The following is a 12,183-nucleotide window of genomic DNA, read 5'->3' on the forward strand; positions in this document are numbered from 1 at the left end:
TTGCAGGCAGCGACTGGGCAGCAGCATCGCTGGCTCTGCCTGGCTTCTTGCAAAATGTGTGCCCGCCTGTACACCCGGCCAGGAGAAGAAAGTTGACCTGGCAGCTGTGCAGATCCAGGAACACAAACAAGAGCTCCTGACTTCTGTCACATGCTGTAACCACTAACCATCCTTTTTCAAAACATGACAGCTTAGTGTATTTGCAATTCACAGCACAATTGTATCAATTCCAGTTATCTAATAGAAATACACAAAATAGAAAATCATATATCTCACTGTAGTTTTAGCTAAAGAGCAATACCAAAATGATGTTGGGTTTGCTGCCATCTTCCCTGTACTTGGCACTGGTGAGGCCCCACCTCGAGCGTTCAGTTTTGGGCCTCTCACTACAGGAAAGACATTGAGGTGCTGGAGCGTGTCCAGAGAAGGGCAGTGAAGCTGGTGAGGGGTCTGGAGCACAAGTCTTACGAGGAGTGGCTGAGGGCACTGGGCTTGTTCAGCCTGGAGAAGAGGAGGCTGAGGGGAAACCTTATCACTCCCTACAACTACTTGGAAGGAGGTTGTAGTGAGGGGGAAGTTGGTCTCTTCTCCCAAGTAACAGGCGATCGGACAAGAAGAAATGGCCTCAAGTTGCACCAGGGGAGGTTTAGGGAGGATATTAGGAAGAATTTCTTCACAGAAGGGGTTATCAAGCTCTGGAACAGGCTGCCCAGGGAAGTGGTGGAATCACCATCCCTGGAGGTATTTAAAAGACGGGCAGATGTGGTGCTGAGGGACATGGTTTAGTGGTGGTTTTGGCAGTGTTAGGTTAATGGTTGGACTCAATCATCTTAAAGGTCCCTTCCAACCCTGACGATTCTAATACCTTTCTAATACCTTAATGTGCAAAGAGGAAAGAGGATAACACACCTTCTCATCACTGGGGCAGTAAGTGCTGCTCCCACCCTCACCTCTGCTGGTCACTGAATGGCTGTTTCTAGGAAGCTGTACGAGGGGTGTCTCAGCGGAGCGCATGTGTTGTTCAGTTCCCACAAAGCATCATCACGCCGAGCAACTCCTCAGTTTAAAATAAAATAAAAAGTATTAAAATAATTTTAAGGTAATTGTCCTGTTAAACAAATATTGTCAGAATATTGTCAGCTTTGTCAAAAAAAGTTTGGAGAAGCTCTGGGGTTCTTATCAGTAGGTCTGTACGTGCTGACATGGGGGATGGAGGCCTTTATTTGCCTCCACTTGATTTCTCCCAAGTTCTTGAATTTACGCGTAGAAGAGGGGTCCCGTCTTGTTGCATGTAGTGCTACCTTAACGAAAGCAACAAGAACATCTCTGTAACTGTTTAGGTTCATGATTTCTGTTTTATTCAGTGGATGAGAGAACAAGAAGGATTTAATTAATATTTCATATACGTCTCATTAGGCTAAACTTTGGTATGTGAAAACGAGGCTTTCCTATGCCTAGTCGGAGCAGTGAGGGCCAAGGAAAGCTAAAAGTAGCTCCAAGCAGGTATTGGGGAAGCTCTAAGCTGTGATGCGCCGTCTGTGCTAAGCATTTTATGTTTTCCTGTGTGCTTACGTGGAGGCATAGACATTTTGAAGGCAAAAATAAAGCTGTAGCTGGCAGGTTAGTAACCCCTGTGCCTTGACGCTGTCTTCTGTGGGAGAAGGCAGAGATTCTGCTGCCCTCTCGTGGCGTTGTGTCCCGCAGTAAGACCGTTCCTGGTACCCGAGGGGATGTCAGAGTGGGCTTTGAGCTGTGGGTAGAGCTCGGGCGCATCCTCTGCCTTCTTCCCCCCGAGGGATCTTTTGAAATGTTTTGCAGCTGGGGGCATGGTGTCGACGCGTAAGCGCTGCTAAATGGCTGCGCTGAACGAGGGGCCGCTGGTGGCTTCCAGTCTGTCTGCTCTGAACGAATGGAATGGCTGTCAGGGTCTGCTCTTGTATTTTACGCTTTGCAATTCTGCTGATACAAGATTGAAGAGTGAGCGTGAGATACTTTGTGAGAATTAGCATACTTATGTTAATTAATATCGAATTCTAAGGTGCAGACTTAGACTCTTAGACAAAAACTTGACGGTAGCTTTTGGGTTTTGTTCAGCCTTGAATTTGGACAGTGAAATAAACACCAGGTTTTTATCTGACACTCTGGCTGTTCTGTGGTCCAGGAAACCCCGTGGCCCTGCGATAGAAGATTGTTATGTATTGTCACAACATTCAGACTTCATATTGCTTCTGGTAAAAATAGTCTTTCTGAGTACAAGTGAGGCATTTTTATAATAAGCTGCAGGCAGATCTTCTTACTGCCTCTCAGCTAATGAGACAGGATGAGATACTTTGTTCTCAGTTGCATCTGTATTTCAAACAGTTTTGCAGCCCGATAACTTCAGTGAAGGAGATGCTCAACACACGTTTTGATTCTTCACCTTTACAGGAACCATTCAGTCATGCTGTCTTACCACAAGCGTCTCTCAGCAGTGAAATATATCTGGTATAATGCAATAACAGTATTCATCTCTATATGTTTTAATGTTTTACGTTTTACTGGAAAGCACTCTCTTTGTGGAAAATCTATATTTAACAAAGATGCACTTGGGAGCCAGTATTTTCAACATCCACAAGAATTATCCATTTTAAACGTGAATGTTACAGCTGGTGAATTTTATGCAAAATATTCTTATTAAATACTTACTTTTTTGTAAAATTATGTTTTTCAGGTGGAATATCAATGTGAAGGCTTTTTGGAAAAGAATAAAGACACAGTTTACGAAGAACAAATTAAGGTCCTAAAATCAAGTAAGGTTAGTATAAGCATTTTTTTTCTTCTTCTTTTGCAGTTATGAATCCTTAAATTAAGGGTCATCAAATTTCATATAGAACTAGGAAATATTTCTCCCTTAGCATCAGATCCACTGAAATTGATCATAGTATGTGTTTTACTTTGCTATCTGTATGAATTTAGAAAGTCCTGTAGCCTAATTTTACTCTGTGTACTTTCAGTCCGTATGTAGCCACTGATTTCAGTGTTTGGGGGGTGTTGGGTTGGTTTGTTTTTTTTTTACTTTCACAAAACTTTGCTATATTTTCTGTAAAGGAATCGAGGACTTCCAATATACTACAGTAGTATAAGAAGGCTTAACAGTTAAGCCCTTAATTTTGTAATCTGAAAACAGAAGCTCCTGGTTTATGGCCAGACAATTGAGCAGAAAATTTCTGAAGGAGAGACAAGTTCCAATCCAGAAGCAGAATGAGAGAGAAATTAAATGTATAGACCCTAAGCACCCAAACCAGAACTTACGGAGTCCTGCCTTCTTGATAACTGTGAAAGAAAGATAACACCTGAATTGAAAAATACTGTGTGAAGGAATATTATAGAACAGGCCTTCAGTGGCATCGTCTGCTTTTTTTAATGGCAAAAATGCTAGTTGTGCTCTTCTGAAACGTAAAGGCAATTAACTTGACATTGCGCTTGATGGCTGTTGGGGATTTGCTAGCTCTAACGGCCCAGGAAGCTGGGTATCAAGGACAGGCTACTTAAAATTATGCTATTCTATCAGGAAACCCAACATTTTTCTTTTCTCTTTCTATTCTGAGCAGATATATACAGCTATATGATTAAAACATATAGTCTACTGAAAAACCACAGCCGACTTTCTTCTGAGAGAAGCGTTGAAGTGGTTTGAGTGAAGTCAGTGCTGTGTGTGTGGGAGGCGGGCGGCGTCCTCGGGGAGCTGGCTGGGACAGAGCGTGGCAGTGCGCTGTGCAGGGCGCAGCTGCAGGGGTGCTCCGAGGCATGTAGTGCAGTTGAGTAAGGGACGATGGGGACATAGCTACCATAACAGCATGACAACAACTCGGGCAGGCTCAGTAGGTTGAGTCAATTCAGTCTAAACATTAAGAAGCAGCACGGTTTTCCCCAGTGGTAAATTTCACCAAAACCAGTGTTTTTAAAAAAAAAACTCCAACAAATTTAAACTGTGAAGAAGATAGAGTTTGAAAAGAAGAATGTTTCATTTTTATTTTTCAGCAGGCCCTCTTTATTAGTAATTGTAGTGGGATTGCATTTCTGATTTTATTTTTTTTGTTGTTGTTGTCGTCGTCGGTTTTCTGGGTTTGCTGTGCCTATTCAACAGAAGGTAATTCTAAATTGGACGCATCATCTGTCATCCTACCCATGCCCACTCTCGCACACGGCTCCGATGCTTCTTTGCTCTCCAAAGTGCATGACACACACTGCTCGTGGCAGGCACTGTAGTATTTAGCTATTTATTTTAGTCTTCTCTGTAAATCCACCCACAGGACCTCTTTGAAGTAGTTCAGTTTCCGTGCATGTGTCATGAAAGCAATACAACAGTCCTCAGCTTTTATGCTTGCTACTGGCATGTTGTTAAAATCTTCTGTTGTGGCTCTGTATTGAAAGAAATGATGTGTAAGATTGTTAGCAGCATGTCTGTTAAGTCGTCTGAAAAAATTACAGGGAAAAAATGCTTGCTTGCTTGTTTTCTACCACGTGAATTATCTACCCTTTGATCAGTGTTTTCCCTCTCTTTGAACACTGCTAGCGTTCTGCAAAACCAAGAAAATTGATAAGACGCTAAAAACCAAAACCAAACGAAAACGTGAATGCCCCCAGAGAGTGGATCATCTCAGCAGTGCTCTCCTGTCGTTGACCTCTGCTGCAGAAGGCCATACGCTGCTCCTTTCTTACACTGCAGTAACTGAGGCAGTGTCTATGAAAACGGAGCCTTTGAAATGCCCTTGCTCGGTTTTACAGGCAGATTTTCCCAGGGTTGGAAAAAGGGAATGAGACTTATATGCTGACAGCTTAGAAGAGCTCATCCATCTGCAATCCAGACACTGGGCACCCCCTTCCCACCCCCACCCCTGGTGTGTGAGAGCATTGGGAGTCTCAGACAGAGCATATTGCCTTCAGATAAGTTTCTGTATGGGATGAAATGACTTGGCTCTGTAGCTCGGCTGCCTGTGCATACCGACTCACTCCATCTGACCTCGGGCAGCTGAATGAGGTGGTGGCAGCCCCGTCATCCTGACTGAACTCTTTGTTGAGTCAGTGGAAGGAGACGGGCTAAATCACCCTCTGGAAGTGTCATTCTTCCACCAGCTGCAGAGGTAATCTAAGGTGATTGTGCTCCTAATCCGGCAGACTCAGGTGAGATAAAGCTAAGCTGTGATACTCCTTTTTTAGTTCAGGAATTTAGGATACCTTCGTAGCATCCATAGTCATTATATTATGCTGGAGTGCTGTGCTGGATGCTACTGAGGAATGTTTGATGCCTTCTGCTAGTCCATCTGGCGCAACCACAGAGCACAAGTACCATTTTGTTGCGCAGCATGTTTCATTGGATATCGTGCATGCTCACCAAGTTTTATACGGCAAAACCAATTTTTTTATTTTTTAGGTTGTACTTAGCTCAAGCACTTTCTAGTACTGAAAATTGAATGCTCCTATCTCTTGGGAGAAAATGCACAGATGCTAGATAAAAGATTATTCATTGACAGGTAGAGAAGTTCAGATTTTCTTACTCTTATAATACTTCTGAAGTGCTATAGCTGTCAGTAGACAGACCTGGTGGTGTTATTTTTAGTTAGAAGTTACTTCAAGCAGCTATTATATATGGGTGTATTTTTGAAGCCATTAGAGAAAGACAACCGGAAGCCCTGAGTGATATTTGGAAAGATATTTCAGGTTTTTCCTCCACTCCCACTGGCCTGAGAGTAGATCTTCAGTTAGATAAACTTGGCTTGTGGCTTTTTTTTAGTTGAAGGTTCCTCTTTAAAGTTGATTATTTCAATTTAGAGTGATAAAGCAGGAATATTCTTTGTTGCCTGCTGGGTTATTCAGTGTCCCAGATATTTCTCAACCACAGAGGAGTCTGACGCACCACTGCAATACGAGAGGACCCCGTCGTTTCCTTCTTAGATCAAAGCAACCAGATGTAATTTCAATTGGTACTTACGAAACTGCTGTCGGTATCTAACAGTTTTACATGGAAGCTATTGCTGGCTCACTGAAAAAAAACCTCCAATCAGAATTTTATCTTCAGAAGGAGACTCACTGATCAAACCCAGAAAATTTTTAGTATTAAATCATGGCCCACTCGCGATACTACTAGCTTGAATGCTTTTTTGCATTTGTCCCCATGTAGAGTTAAAAAGAACAACCCACGCTTACAAAAACTGAGCCTGGATTCTAACTGTCGTAAACACAAACAGGTGCAATCACTTGCTGGATTCTTACCCTCTGTATTTTTTCTGCTGTAATACCAGTTTAAGCTGTTACCAGAGTTATTCCAGGATGAGGAGAAGGTCCTCAGTCCCACGTCAGCAACCCCTTCAGGGCGCGTGCCTTTGTCTCGAACAGCTGTAAAACCAGCCAAGGCCAGGCCAGGCCAGGCCAGCAAGGAGCATAAGAAAACTGTGGGACATCAGGTGAGTCTGAAGATGCAGCTCTGTTAAATTATCTCTCCCTCCCTCTGTCTCATAGGTCTCAGGGTGTGCTGGTGCTTCTTGGGATCCCTTGTGATTTTGAGACAAGTGCAGCTGATTAGGACTTACAGTTTGGAGCAAATATATCCTAATTACTAATACATTTTGGGCCACAATTTCAGGCGCCTCAGTTCTTATTGTGGTGCCAAAACCAAAACTGGTGTTTTTCAGAACAGATTTAACATGCTGGATGCTGAGAAGCTTTGAAAAATCTTATACTGGGTCGTTTTGATTGTGTGCCATGTTATCTGACTCAAATCGCAAGTGGGAGTTCAGTCCCCAGCAGACTTGGTTCCAGTTATCAATGGGCTAAACATAAAATGTCCATGCGTATGTGCCAGAATTAAATTAAAAGTATGCAGATCAGTGTGGCTGGAGAACTCACTTCTTCTTTGTTACTTTCCACTCAGTAGTTTTAACAGGTGTTTTCTCAAGATGGTTATGTCCCCAGTCTGTGCAGACGACAGATTTTCCCTCAGACTATACGTAGAAGCCAAGGGGAACTTTTTTGACAGTTTAGGACTCGTTTTTTATCTACTTGCCAGCCTGTACCACTTTGCTAGTGATAAGTGGCATTATTCTTTTGCCTGGGGCTTCCAGGAGCTCTGTGTGGATAACTCTCTATGTTACTGTAGGACAGCCTGGAATACAAATTAGCTCTCAGGAAGCGTAAGTTCTTTGTATCAGGGTCCCCTGCCAATTCTTGAAGATGAACCAGCCGCATCTCTCGGGTGCTCTGAGTTCAGATAAAATCACCAAAAATGCCTGGGCTTTCTCAACTGCCTTGGGTCGTTGTCGATCATTTAACAAAGATGTTAGCAGACGTCTGTGCAGTGTCATGAGCTAGTCACGGTGCTAAGTGAGAATCGGGGAATTCAGAGGGTGTTTGATGTGGATATTCATAATTTCTCTGTAACCTTCCCCAAGCAAGCTGTGTCAAGCTGTGAGTGGGATTAGCAGTGGTTATTCATACTACTGTACAGAACGCCAGTCTGCTGGCATGCGTTCATGGTACAGGCTGCAAATTCCAATCTTCTGCAAGTCGTGCAAGAGAACCCATGCCCACTTACTTACCTTTTTGATTTGAACTTCTTTTCTGATTTTGCAAACAGACAGTATCCTGAGGCTGGTAGAGGCCTAACAGTTTTGTTGTCAAACTGAAACTATGAGTTGAAGTGTTAGGGGTACTGCCATGCTACTGCTATCAGTCAACCATGTGTGTTAATTTATAAATTTTAAAGAAAGCTAATACAAAAGTGATTTTTATCGTATTCTGTGTAGAAATAGAGGTTGGCTTAGAATCGTGACTTCAACAGAAGGAGGGAAATCCATACCAATACACTTAAAACATCTAAGATGTGTTTTCATAGTTTTCTTTAGCTATTTGGGTATTGTGTGGATAGAAGGATATACTGCAGTACGTTAGGTGTTTGTGGTCCTGATGCTTCTTTAAAAGTAAAGCTCTGAAAACTCTCGGATATCGGACTTTCAAAGTTCTCTTCAGTAGGTCTGACATTGGGATCAGTGGAGCTGAAAAAATTGATACTTCTTTTTTTTATCACTCTGTTGATTTAAAATTTGATTTAAAATGGCTATTTAGTAATATGCCATGTGGTTTAGTCATGAAGAGATAGATCAGACAAAGATTAGGGTAGGTGAGACAGTCAAAAGCTGAAAATAACTCAGTCTATCCCATGTTTTTGTAAATTACCACATGCTGATGTGGGAGCTTTACTCCTGTAAAGCCTAACATTTCAAAGTCTCACTGTAACATAATTCACCCAAAGACGGTATCTGAAACTAAAATCTATTGCCGTAACAAAAACAAGCTGGTGTTTATTCCTGAAAGCAGTATTACAAATAAACAAATACGTCTAGGTCTGCTTCCTGAGGTTATCTCAAACACGACTGAGCTTATTGAGGCTATTCCCTGATATTTTTCCCTTTTTCTTTTTCAAAAAGTTTCGCAACTCTCTTCATCTGCTGATGGAAACCCTGAACGCTACAACTCCACACTACGTGCGCTGCATTAAGCCTAACGACTTCAAGTTTCCGTTCACGTAAGCTGGTTCATGTATGGTTCGTATGGCCCGTGCATGGGAGGGAATTGCCCAGGGCCTCGGAGGATGGAGGTTCTGCTAACCCCTGCTCGCTCAGGAGTGGTCTGTCTCTTTTCTCTTGTTATGGACATTGTGTGTGTGTACATGGACTTGCAGCAGGAGATGTTTTGGGATGAGTAGAGGGAGAAATACTTCCTGATGATTTTGTTGTTGTTGTTGTTTATGGTGATATATGAGAAAAAATACCAGCTTTTTCATTGCTAGCTGTTTTCAGTGTGACTGGCAGTTTGCATTCCTTGAGTTCATTTGACATTTGCTGGAATTTGCTTTTTCAGATTCCAACTTCTTATTCTTTATCAGTTTTTCATATATTGAACTTGCTTAGAGCTTTTCTCAAAAGTAAATCCGGGCACACAAAGACTCCCGTGGCTGTTGGGCATGCCAGCGGAAAGCAGGACAGGACAAGCAGCTTGCAGCAGCCGACGGGCTCGGGCAATTCCCCAGGCAGGCTGTCCTCTGCTATCGCTGAGTTGCAGAAGCACTACCTGAACTTTTTAACCACCCATCACATCCCACCGCTGCTCCCTCTCCATGCCATTCCTGTCCTGGGTGTGCGCAGGGCCAGAGGTCCCACGTAATGCAAAACTATCTCCACACCCACAGGCTCTTTTTATTCCTATGTAGATTCGATGAAAAGCGGGCAGTGCAGCAGCTGAGAGCTTGTGGTGTCCTGGAGACCATCCGAATCAGTGCAGCTGGCTTCCCATCCAGGTGTGTTTGCTGCTTTTTAGATTGCTTTCAGCTGCACTTCTTCTTTTTAAGAGAATTATTCATCGTTGGGACTGACGCTGTCTCTGTTTTTGGGGCAGGTGGACGTACCAAGAGTTCTTCAGCCGTTACCGTGTTCTGATGAAGCAGAGAGATGTCCTTAGTGACCGAAAGCAGACATGTAAAAATGTCCTGGAGAAGCTGATTCTGGTACTAGACTTAGTGCTAAGAGCATTTGGAAGCTGAAGGAGTAGACAGCATGCCTTACTCCCTCATAGCCACACTACTGCAGTACTTCTACAAAGTACCAAACCAGCAATATGAGCACAGGAACTGTAGAATTTCCCAGTGTATCACAGGAAAGGAAGACAGTGATGTTAAGTGTGGGTGGGTTGAGGGTGAGCCTTACCTTGTGTAACAACAAGATGTATAAACCACACCTTAAGTAAGGTGTAGTTATCTGGAGGTTTTCTAATGTGGAGGTGTTTCTGTCTGTGTATGTGTTTGTGTCTTTCACACTGCTTCTCTCAGCTCCTGTGCTGAAGTCCACTTCTTTCAGTCCTTTCGTCCTCGTGACGTTGTCTCCCTGCTTAGCACTGTGGCTGTCCTCATAGCTCAGCAACCTCTTGCTCTGCCTCCTACCTCCAGTTGCAGCCCTACATTCCCAGGCTGTGCCATCCATACTACTGGTGTTGCACCTGAACTGGTGTGTTTCTTGGGATTTCTTAAGGACCGATGAACAGCGGAGGGCAGGCAGGCTCCAAAGAGGCAGTTCCAGCCAGTTCTCAGCAGAAGGTGGTTAACTGAGACTTACTCAGAAGTGTCACTTAGGAAGAGAAAGAGACAAAGTTTCCTGAAGATATAAAAGCAAGAAAGCTTACCTTGCTGAAGTGCAATGCCAATGTAAGGATGTTTATGGAAACAAAAAAAATACTGTGCAGGCAGGTTGGGGCTCGGCTTCTTAAATTCTCTGTCGTTGGGTGGACTTAACTAAAAATCTTTTGGTTTATATGCGTATGTCTGTATTTATAGTGTTAATGTATAGTGTTAAATGTATCCTAAGCTGTAGCTCTTTGACTGCTGTTCCTTTTAACTTAACATCAAACGATCAACAAAATTAATTTTTTTTCAATGTACCTTTGTATATTCTCAGTTTTTCCCTCCAGTGAGTACTGTAGCCAATAGAGACAGAGTATTATTCAGTTTCTGGTTTAATGCTGAAATTTCAGCTGTGTTTGAGCAGCAGCAAGATGCTTTGGTCTGGTTTAGTCCTGATGGCAGTAAATGCTGCGTACGTGTCGGAAACCCCAGCTGTTTTGTTTGTGCTGTGTAACATGGTTGAAGATGGACAGGTCAGAGGGGCCATCTACAATTTAAGCAGGAAATTGTACATGTGCATTACCTGTATTGCTTTCATCCACTGGGCCCCTTCGTTGCCTCCTGTAGCCTTCCACTTCTCTTATAATCTTTGTGGCGTTGTTGTCTAAGCAAAAATCTCACATTACTCTTTTAGGCCACGCTTGTGGCCTTATTGTATTAATTTATTGAAAGAATCATACAGAGAAAATACTCTTCTCCCCTACTTAATTTAAGTCTAGGTTTACTTGAAATATTACACAGGCAATTTTGCCTCTTTGCTAGCTGTACTTTCATTTAGCCCTTCATACCTTTTTTTTTAATCCACTAAAATGTAATGCTGTAACTGATTCTCTTTTTACCTCTGAAAATAGGACAAGGATAAGTACCAGTTTGGTAAGACAAAAATATTTTTCCGGGCTGGTCAAGTAGCCTATCTGGAAAAAATAAGGGCAGATAAGTTGAGAGCTGCCTGTATCCGCATCCAAAAGACGATCCGAGGCTGGCTGATGCGAAAGAAGTACGTGCGTATGAGGAAGGCTGCCATCACCGTTCAGAGATATGTCAGAGGGTACCAAGCACGATGGTAAGCAATGCTCGTGGGAAAACCCACACTAGCCTCAATTCAGATCCCTTTAAGTAGGACATTTAGATGTGATGCATTTGTTCTCTCCTTCCTGTGCTGGCTGAGAGGAAATGATTTTCCAGGGAAATTAAGGAAATTGAATGTAATGAGTATGTCTGTCCTGCCGATTTTCGACTTTCCTGGGAGGACAGTATCACCCTGGCTGTGGGATGCTTAGAACAGTATGTCGTTAGTGGGAGCAGAGTACAAAGTCGTACCAGGAGATAGGTTACAGGTGAGGTAAAGCAGGACTCTTGGCTGACTCCTTATTGCCCAGTTTCCATGTGCCCTCCCAGCTGGGTCTGTCTGCCCGGCTGGAGAAGCCATTCCTCATCCAGGGTGCAGCTGTGAAGGGAGATCCATCAGTCAGTCTCATTTGTTTGGATTGACTTCTGAGGGATGGCCACGGACAGGCCAGAGAAAAGGGTAGGAGTACAGGTGTCATTGTTCAAAGACAAGGTGGTTATGAAGACTGTAAGAATCAACCTTCAGAAGGAGGCTTAGGTCAAGATGCTTTGTAATTGTCTTGCTGAGAGCACCAAGAACAAGTAAATATTCTCTACAGGTTGAGGTTAGGAGAGGAGATCTGGAAGGTGGCATAGTGGGAATAGCTTTAAAGCTGGAGAAAAAGTGATGAGAAATTAAGCTAAGGTCATCTTGTCAGTTCTGTAGCGCAGTTCTCAGAGGAAGTGAAAACATTTCCCCATAAAACCTTGCAAGGTTAGTTTGTCATGCTGTTGTACAGCCATACGGTAGAATAGCAACTAAATATGCTGTATCACTGAACATTAGGAAGAAACTGAAGCAGAAAATGTAGCTCTTGAGAAAGAGGGAAAAATTATAGGATATAAAAAAAATAGTATTCAAGCACTGG

The 12,183-nt window shown here is 43.0% G+C and overlaps 1 protein-coding gene across 1 annotated transcript in view; it reads left to right on the plus strand.

The window, feature by feature from the left end:
* The window catches only part of MYO5A (myosin VA), a 105,244-nt gene that overhangs the window by 60,397 nt on the left and 32,664 nt on the right, over positions 1-12,183 (plus strand). The window contains exons 14-19 of the mRNA XM_082488861.1: positions 2,711-2,794; positions 6,282-6,443; positions 8,463-8,560; positions 9,245-9,331; positions 9,430-9,538; positions 11,059-11,270. Of these exons, the coding sequence (XP_082344987.1) occupies positions 2,711-2,794; positions 6,282-6,443; positions 8,463-8,560; positions 9,245-9,331; positions 9,430-9,538; positions 11,059-11,270 (752 nt within the window). The remainder of the gene's footprint in view (positions 1-2,710; positions 2,795-6,281; positions 6,444-8,462; positions 8,561-9,244; positions 9,332-9,429; positions 9,539-11,058; positions 11,271-12,183) is intronic.

This window comes from Vanellus vanellus (genome assembly GCF_965231255.1).
Source record: "Vanellus vanellus genome assembly, chromosome: 11".
NCBI classification, from domain to species: Eukaryota; Metazoa; Chordata; class Aves; order Charadriiformes; family Charadriidae; genus Vanellus; species Vanellus vanellus.